A 9,719-nucleotide genomic window follows, 5' to 3' on the forward strand; every position below is an offset into this window, starting at 1 on the left:
CAAATGAGAGTTTCTATTAGATAAATGTGGGTATATTTATCCCAGGTATATATTTATCCCCCTAACCCTAACCCACAAATGTGGGTATGTTTATCCCCGTTTTGAGAAACAATTTTCAACAGAATCGGCGGAATGAATACAGCTCTGATCACGAGTAAACACAGTTCACTTTCATTACAGCCACCCTGTATTCCTTCTCACATCTATGTGCTCACTTCAGTAAGCAGTTACACCAGCGGGCCCCGGTGGCAATAAATTAATAAAACCAAAAGCTTACCTTGACTTGGAAGAGTTACAGTGTTGTGTTGGATAGACATAGCCAGCTAGCTAACATAGCATCCCTCTGTTTGAGCAGGGTGTTTGAGAAGGCTAAACTAGCTAGCTGCATTTGCTATCAAAGTAAGTGAAACTGCAAGTGAAAAAAACATGTAAATCTCTCACTTTATATATTTCTTGCTTCTCCTTCATTTTGGAAGAAATTAATTTGTTCAAAACTGTTCAACTATTGTATTTCTCTCTCTTTGAGTCAACTACTCACCACATGTTATAAAGTGCATTGCTAGCTAGCTGTATCTTATGCTTTCACTACTAGATTCATTCTCTGATCCTTTGATTGGGTGGACAAAATGTCAGTTCATGCTGCAAGAGCTCTGATAGGTTGGAGGATGTCCTCCGGGAACGTCCTCCGGAAGTTGTCATAATTACTGTGTAAGTCTATGGAAAGGGGTTAGAACCCTGAGCCTCCTAGGTTTTGTATTTAAGTCAATGTACCCATAAGAAGACGAAAGCTAGCTGTCCTCCGGATACATCATGGTGTTACCCTACAGAGTGCTGTTGAGGCTACTATAGACCTTTATGGCAAAATAGTATGTTTTAATCAATTATTTGTTGACGTGTGTCAATGTGTGTGTAAAAGCGAAGTCAGGTGCAGGAGAGCAGAGTATGATAAATAAAGTGTACTTTATTATAGTTCCAAACCGGGAGCACAACAAAACAAACTCGCTCAAAAAAACGGAACAATAACGTAAATGGGGAATGTTATTTTGTCAGCCCCCGCATCTCTCCAAACCTCTATATTTATGTGCGTCCTTGGGAGTGGTCGGGTTAAAAGCAGAATTTAAATTTCAGTTGGACCTTGTTTGCAATTGACCAATAAAATGATTTTAATTTTAATCTTACATTAGGGATGTTAGGTTGCCCATAGGGACTCGTGAATGCAGTATATCTTTGTGTATATGATTGTGGCTTCACAAATGTGGTTATATTAAGACTCAATAAGTCCAATGAAAATGAAACTCAGTGAGATATGAACTAATAACTTCAAACGTCAGCGGTTTGTTTGGTCACTTGTCATTTTGCATTGTCCATTCTGCTATTAGCAAACGACTCCATCAGCCCAAAGAAGTTTTTTGCGATGGTGGGATTGTCCAAGAAGTCTCCCCCTGAAATTGAGAAGATCTTCAGTGATCCTGGACCAGAACAAGAGTGGCTACATCGAACAGGATGTACAGTTGAGTCTCAATATAACATACTTGAACCAATGATCAAAACAGCAGCTGATACTAAGCAGATATCACACTAAGAATTATTTTTCTTTAGTTTCTCAACAATTGATGCCTAATACAAGGCCTTCTGATCCGTTAGATGGATACAATCAAACACACAAAACCTATACTGTATAGTGTACTGTATGTAATACTACTTTAATGTTTTGTGTTTCATGCTTGTGTGTGTATTAGGCTTTTCCTCCAGAACTTCTCCAAGGGGGCTCGTCCCCTGACAGCGGCTGAGACCAGAGCCTTCCTCCTGGCTGGGGACAATGACAGGGGTGGAAAGATAGGCTGGGACGGTAGAGTTACTAGGCAACGAGGGCCGGGGCCAGAGTTAACATTTGTGATTCTTGTGGCAGTTTCAGGATCACTGGATCAGAAACCTAGTTTGGCATGTGGTTGGAAAGTAATTCAATCTCTACATTCTGCATATTGAAGGTTAATGAGCACATTTTCATTTTTGGTTTGTTTGTCTCTCTATCAGAGTTCTCCAACCTTGTCATGTCTCCATAAAGACATGAAGAGGAGGAAGATATGTATTTTGACAATTTTAAGACAAGCTGTACATGGTCTGTGTGAATCTGCTCAGTGCCTTCTTGGGTTGGTCCAGCCTCTGTCTGTCAGTACTAGTAGTATAATCTGAGGTAGTTTTGACAAAGAAAAATATGATATTGTAAACCAACACAAATAAACAGTCTTTGGCTTAACCCTTGCCTCGCCTGCATCTGTCTTTCTCTGTTGGAAAGTATATACATATACTGTATCTGGGTTTGACCATAAATAATGTAGCACCTGTCACCATGTCATTGACAGGCTGGGCCTTACATGAGCATGTAGCCCAGGGTAAGGAGTCAAGTCAACAAACGTCTATATTCCTCTCATGTGTATCCAACTGCAGTAGATCATCCAAACCAGGTCATTTCCTCGTGATTATATGAAGGGCAGACGAGGGATTAAGTTTCTTGCTATCAACGGATAACTTTGGAACCTTTCAACTGTCAAGAAGATTATGTCTATGTTTCTATCAACAACAACAGCAACTTTTAACATTTTTAAATGAGACTGTGCTGGTATGTAGGTGATTTAAATTGTTTACAAGTACAACAGGCACAATATCGTCTAGCATAAGAATGATGAAGTATAAAATTGAGGCCTACATCACATGAATACATCAATTTGCGGCAAACAGAGATGTTAGTGTCCATAATGGTTAATACTGTAATGTACACTAGCTTAAAACAGTTACAGTTGTATATAAATCATATACAACTAAATGATGTGATTTGACATATACTAAATGGTTCATATCTGTTTTATGATGTAAGACTTGTTCTACACATTCAGAAACTCACTGAGGTTGAAGATAAGGGGTCATATTACAAAACCAATATGCATTGCAGGCATTTTACCTCCAACATGCAGCTGAATGAGTAGATGAGCTTGAGCCCAAAAATGCACGCCTTGCGTTTCACCAAGGACTGCATGCATATCCTTAGTTGAAAGGATAAAAATAGCACAATTTGACTACTAGACACATTTTTCCAAAACTAACCCTAAGCATATGGTGTGCGTTACACCTTGAAGGGCGAGAGTATATAATGTGAGAGCTAAAGGAGAATTGCTTCATCCGGCCCTACACTGAGATACAACTGCCACCTCGCCACTAATCTTCCAAAGGTGAGTTCCCTCAATCGGACTGATGTTCTAATTTACTGACCACCAATGGTTTGCAACAACACGCAAAGATCTTTATTTACAACCTCCACGGAATACATTCAATAAAAATGAAGAGGGAAACGTTTCTATCAGGAATGTGTTTGGAGTTGGAGTTGAATTTTTTTTTAAATATGGGACTTCAAGCGTTTACCTGAGAGATGGAGATGGAGGACTTATGCCATGGTTTTGGCTTACGAGGAATGTCAGTTCGAGGACCACTCTAAAAATGACTTACTGTCGCTGGCAGACATGTCTTAGTCAATCTTTCTTTCTAAACCAATACTTGTTCTAAATCTAAATTACCATGGCTGGACTTTCATGACAGTGAAAGTCCTATGTGAATCTTTGTGTGTGAATGGTTGAGAGACAGAATAGAAACAGGTCTAGCAGAGCTAAAGGTCATGGGTCACAGCATACTACTGTATGCGTACTGGCCTACTGTAGTTTCTTGCATTGGGGCACTCTGCCTTTGAGCACAGTGGAGCTAAGTTTGGAATGTAAATTTGTAGGATACAGAACCAATGCTATTTCTTATCCATTTAAATCCATGAATCAACTAAATAATTAGTTAATTAATTAAAGAACATTTGAAAAAAGGTCTATCTATAAGCCTAAAACAGTTTTCTTGACAGTTGTGGTTATCAGTCAAAAGATAGTCTATGTATTTATTTACTGTTAAATATTTATGTTCAGGACTTCGAAAATGTTTCTCTCACTCTCTTCTCTCTTCTCTCACTTTCTCTCTCTCCATTTCTCAGAATCTAAAAATGGCTTTCAAGGGAATGCTTAAGGATGAGGATATCGCTGCTGCCCTCAAGCATAGTGCAGGTGTGCTACACTTAATTGATTTATGACAACCAATGTCAGTGAAAGTGGAAGGGGCCATATTGACCAGGTTTAATCATCCATGAGCAGGTTGTGATGTTGAAATGACCACTGTGTTTATCCCTCACAGCTGCTGAGTCCTTCAACCACAAGGAGTTCTTCGCCAAGGTTGGCCTGACCGGAAAGTCTGCTGAGGATTTGAAGAAAGCCTTCTACTTCGTTGACCAGGACAAGAGTGGCTTCATTGAGGAGGATGAGCTCAAGTAAGTCTCATGTTGATTCAGTTGTCAAAGGCTACGTTACTGTCCAGTACAACGCAACACTACCCTTGAAACTGAAATTAATACCAGTGCATATCTTGACTATTCCTTGCTCTCTACCCACCAAGTCTCATATTCATTTGATTGCATAGGGGTAACATTAACACACCCTTCAACTGAAATGAACACCAGTAACCTCCATATTTGGGCTATTCCCTTCTGACTATTCTGAGGCCAGAAATCTAAATCATTTCAACTAAAATAGATCCAAGGGTCAATTCGAGGGTTAAATACATTTTTATTCAACTAATGAATTCAAAAGTCATGAATTCACATAGGAAAATAGCACACAATTTTCAAGAAATGCCTCCTCCCTCTCTCCCTCCTTCCTCCTTCTCTCCCTCCTTCCTCCCTCTCTCCCTCCTTCCTCCTGCTCTCCCTCCCTTCCTCCCTCCTTCCTCCTGCTCTCCCTCCCTATCTCCCTCCTTCCTCCTGCTCTCCCTCCCTATCTCCCTCCTTCCTCCTGCTCTCCCTCCCTTCCTCCCTCTTGCTCTCCCTTCCTCCCTCCTTCCTCCTGCTCTCCCTCCCTATCTCCCTCCTTCCTCCTGCTCTCCCTCCCTATCTCCCTCCTTCCTCCTGCTCTCCCTCCCTTCCTCCCTCTTGCTCTCCCTTCCTCCCTCCTTCTTTCCCTCTCTCCCTCCCTCTCTTCCACCCTCCTCCTCTTTCTCCAGGCTGTTCCTCCAGACCTTCTCTGCTGGTGCCAGAGCTCTGACAGAAAAAGAGACCAAGGCCTTCCTTGCAGCAGGAGATGTTGATGGTGATGGCATGATCGGAGTAGATGGTAAACAAATCACTTTTACACATTTCAATTAAACTATCAAACTAGCAACTATGTACTTTACCCTATTCAGTTGGCCAAGTAACTGTAACAAGTAACTAGGCCTCCTTAGTGGCACAGTGGTCTGAGGCATCACTACAGACCCCGGTTCAATCCCAGTCTGTGTCACAGCTGGCCGTAACCGGGAGACACATGAGGTGGCGCAAAATTGGCCCAGCGTTGTCCGGGTTAGGAGAGGTTTGGGCCGGTCGGGATGACCTTGTCCCATCGCACTCTACCGACTCCTTGTGGCAGGCCAGGCGCATGCACACTGACTTTGGTCGCCAGCTGTACAGTGTTTCCTCCGACACATTGTGCAGGGCTTCGGGTTAAAGTGAGCAGTGTGACTTGGCAGGGTCGTGTTTCGGAGGACGCATGGCTCTCACCTCTCCTGAGTCATTATGGGAGTTGCAGTAATGGGACAAGACTGTAACTACCAATTGGATACCCCTAAAAATAACAAGTAACTGCTTTTATGACTTGTGTAACTACTAGTTACATATAACTACTTTTAAATGCCATGTAGGAATGAGGATTTTATGAGGTGCATTTTTTTAAAGATCTCATCAAGACCTGCCACTACAATAACTGTTGTTGTTTCCTCCTTGTTTCCACAGAGTTTGTCACCTTGGTGAACGCATAAGTCATCTACCATTGGCTTGGTTATCATAGAAACACAAATCTGCTGTTGAGGTTTTGTCCTGGCCCGCTGCCTGTCACATACTGCATCTTTTTTATATTCATTTTATTTATGAATGTTGCACAGACTGTTTTGACTGTAACCCCACACCCCCAAAGCGTGTTGACTGTTATGTTTTTTAAATATGTCTTATGTTCGCATTCAGCCGGTGTGCAAAAAATTACCACCATGCCTTTGCACTTTTAGAAAATTGAAATAAATTCACATTTGGATTAGCACCGACTTCTGTTATTAATCGAACATAGAGTGTCACAACTGAGGAAGTCCTTCAAAGAACTAAAGAATGTTTATTTAGAATATTAGAGTGTATATAGGACTGATTTAGCACTAGCTAGGCTGGGATTCCCACCTGGCATTATTCCCTGGAGTACAGAGAAGTAACTGTATATAGTGAACTGTATATAGTAACTGTATATAGTGAACAATGCCATACACATGTTCACATAAAGTTCAAACAGGATCCACCGTCTGGCACTGCATATAGGAGACAGATATATGTTCAGCTCTGGCACACCTATAGCTGGTTCAGAAAGACACAGCCGCTGTCAGGACCTCTTGGAGCCAACTCTTTAGGGGGCTGGCCAGCTAGAGGATCTCTGTTCAGTTAGAGCCAGCACATTCCAAAGGGCCCCAGGCAGTACCCGGCTAGGGTTTCAGAACTCCCAAGTTACACCATTTTTGTCAATGAGGCACATTTATGAATACGTTTCTCTCTCTCAGATATCAGACTGAGAGAATGTCATACTCGGTGACATAGAATAAGGCCATTTCTATTTATGAAGAAAGGGAAAGGAGAATTGAACAAATTGCACTCTGAACATTTACTTGGAGATATTTGTTTCCAGCTAGAATGTACACAAACTATATTTAATTATTTTTTACATACTAATTGATGTAAAAGGGGTTAGCCTAGTGGTTAGAGCGTTGGACTAGTAACCGGAAGGTTGCGAGTTCAAACCCCCGAGCTGACAAGGTACAAATCTGTCGTTCTGCCCCTGAACAGGCAGTTAACCCACTGTTCCCAGGCTGTCATTGAAAATAAGAATTTGTTCTTAACTGACTTGCCTGGTTAAATAAAGGTAAAATAAAAAATAAAAAAAATGACAAGGTGGAATTTAGTCCAAGGATCACCTCTAAGTGGAGTTTAGAATGTCAGCTTGGATTCAGTCCTAGTGTCATCCAATAACGAGTTGTCCACCCTTCTGACATTTTACAACAACACTCATATTAAATCATGTCAGGAATGGATACAAAGGACATAATCGGAGGGAGAATAGTTAAGGGTTGTCTAAATGGATTCCTCTACCTGTCTGTGGGTAAAGGTCAGGGGTTAGGGGTCAGATATTACTGGTATTACTATGTAATTACCATTTCCCATGTAATTCTCTACCTGGTAAGTTATGTACCATAAAATGTTAACGGATGAGGTTTCCAGTGCTAGATTTATTAAAAGGGTTTGGATAGTCTCTACACAACCATATAAATAGAATGGTAACAAACTGATTCCCAAAGTTTATCCAGCTGGCTGTGAAATGCCTTCACACAAAAGCAAGAGGAAAAACTCAAGAGTGCCACCTGCTGCAGTATAAAACCCATTAGAAACATCCAACGTGGCACCCTATTCCCAATATGATGCACTACTTTTGACCAGGGCCCATAGGGAAAAGGGTGCCATTTGGAACACAATGACTTTCATCTGGTCACACACGTATGTATACTTGTATGTGGACCAACTGGCAAGTGTCTTCACTGACATTTTCAACCGCTTCCTGACCGAGTCTGTAACACCGACATGTTTCAAGCAGACCGCCATAGTCCCTGTGCCAAAGGAAGTGAAGGTAACATGCCTAAATTATCACTGCCCCGTAGCACTCACATCGGTAGCCATGAAGTGCTTTGAAAGGCTGGTCATGGCTCACATCAACTGCATCATCCCGGAAAACCTAGATCCACTCCAATTTGCATACCACCCCAACAGATCCACCGGTGACGCAATCTCAATTGCACCCCACAATGCCCTTTCCCACCTGGACAAAAGGAACACCTATGTGAGAATGCTGTTCAGTGTTCAACACCATAGTGCTCACAAAGCTCATCACTAAGCTAAGGACCCTGGGACTAAACACCTCCCGCTGCAACTGGATCCTGGACTTCCTGACGGGCCTCCCCCAGGTGGTAAGGGTTGGCCATAACACGTCAGCCACCCTGATCCTCAACACTGGGGTCCCTCAGGAGAGGGTGTTTAGTCCCCTCCTGTACTCCCTGTTCACCTACGACTGCGTGGCCAAACACAACTCCAACACCATCATTAAGTTTGCTGATGACACAACAGTGGTAGGCCTGATTATCGACAACGATGAGACAGCCTATAGGGAGGAGGTCAGAGAACTGGCAGTGTGGTGCCAGGACAACAACCTCTCCCTCAATGTGAGCTGATCCTGGACTACAGGAAAAGGCGGGCCAAACAGGCCCCCGATTAACACTGACAGGGCTGTAGTGGAGCTGTTCGAGAGTTTCAAGTTCCTTGAGGTCCCATCACCAATGAACAATCATTGTCCAAACACACCAAGACAGTTGTAAAGAGGGCACGAGAACACCTTTTCCCCCTCAGGAGACTGAAAAGATTTGGCATGGGTCTCCAGATCCTCAAAAAGTTCTTCAGCTGCACCATTGAGAGCATCCTGAATGGTTGCACCACCGCCTGGTATGGCAACTGCTCGGTGTCTGACTGGAGGGCGCTACAGAGGGTAGTGCGTACGGCCCAGTACATCACCAAGTTTCCTAGCATTTTTTCCCCCAGGACCTATATACTAGTTGGTGTCAGAGGAAGGTCCAAATAATTGTCAAAGACTCCAGTCACCCAAGTCGTATAATGTTCTCCCTGCAACCGCACGGCACTGGATCAAAAGGCTCCTTAACAGCCTCTACCCCCAAGCCATGAGACTGCTGAACAATTACTCAAATGTCCACCCAGACTACTTACATTGACACCCCCAGCACTGCTGCTACTCGCTGTATATTATTACCTCGACTAACCTGTACCCCCGCACATTGACTGGTTGTCACGTTTGTCGTAATGATGAGACCAAGGCGCAGCGTGATAAGAATACATTCTTCTTTAATTAAAAAAGAACACTTACACAAACTAACAAAACGAACGTGACGCTATGCTAAACCGAGTGCTGACATGCAACTACACATAGACAATAACCCACAAAACCAAAATGTAAAATGGCAATCTAAATAGGATAAACAGCGGTCTCTGATTGGGAACCAATTCAGGCCACCATAGACATACATATCCCTAGACATACCAAAACCCCATAGAATTACAACAACAAAAAACTAGACAAGACAAAAACCCACATACCACCCTCGTCACACCCTGACCTAACCAAAATAATAAAGACAACAATGATAACTAAGGTCAGGGCGTGACACCGGTACCCCCGTATATAGCCTCATTATGGTTCTGAAATTGTTTGTGTTACTTTTAGATTTGTTTTGTTTTGCTGGTAGAAATGAGGTAAAGCGGATTTAAGATTGCCTCCATTAAAGTCCCCGGCCACTAGGAGCGCCACTTCTGGATGAGCATTTTCTTGTTTTCTTAAGGCCTTATACAGATCGTTGAGTGTGGTCTTAGTGCCAGCATTTGTTTGTGGTGGTAAATAGACAGCTATGAATAATATAGATAAGAACTCTCTTGGTAGATAGTGTGGTCTACAGTTTAGCTCTATATTATCCGTCATCGTTCAGCCACGACTCGGTGAAACATAAGATATTTGTAACGC

At 42.5% G+C, this 9,719-nt stretch overlaps 1 protein-coding gene and 1 pseudogene across 1 annotated transcript; both read left to right on the forward strand.

The window, feature by feature from the left end:
- Positions 1–132: 132 nt before the first annotated feature.
- On the forward strand, positions 133–2,063 carry LOC124038768 (annotated as a pseudogene).
- A 1,079-nt stretch (positions 2,064–3,142) lies between these two features.
- LOC124037316 (parvalbumin-2-like) lies at positions 3,143–6,143 on the forward strand. Its single transcript, XM_046352029.1, has 5 exons — positions 3,143–3,227; positions 4,025–4,094; positions 4,222–4,354; positions 5,083–5,192; positions 5,846–6,143. Exons 2-5 carry the CDS (start codon positions 4,034–4,036, stop codon positions 5,869–5,871), a joined length of 330 nt encoding a protein of 109 aa, XP_046207985.1. The 5' UTR covers positions 3,143–3,227; positions 4,025–4,033; the 3' UTR covers positions 5,872–6,143.
- Positions 6,144–9,719: the final 3,576 nt, after the last annotated feature.

The sequence above is a fragment of the Oncorhynchus gorbuscha genome, linkage group LG06 (assembly GCF_021184085.1).
Source record: "Oncorhynchus gorbuscha isolate QuinsamMale2020 ecotype Even-year linkage group LG06, OgorEven_v1.0, whole genome shotgun sequence".
Classification (NCBI taxonomy): Eukaryota; Metazoa; Chordata; class Actinopteri; order Salmoniformes; family Salmonidae; genus Oncorhynchus; species Oncorhynchus gorbuscha.

Excerpts from the sequence above, each read along its gene's own strand:
- LOC124037316 (XM_046352029.1), top strand. The coding sequence starts at position 4,034 with ATGGCTTTCAAGGGAATGCTTAAGGATGAGGATATCGCTGCTGCCCTC. Across the intron at positions 4,355-5,082 it reads ATTGAGGAGGATGAGCTCAA|GCTGTTCCTCCAGACCTTCT; the intron begins GTAAGTCTCATG and ends CTCTTTCTCCAG. Across the intron at positions 5,193-5,845 it reads TGGCATGATCGGAGTAGATG|AGTTTGTCACCTTGGTGAAC; the intron begins GTAAACAAATCA and ends TTGTTTCCACAG.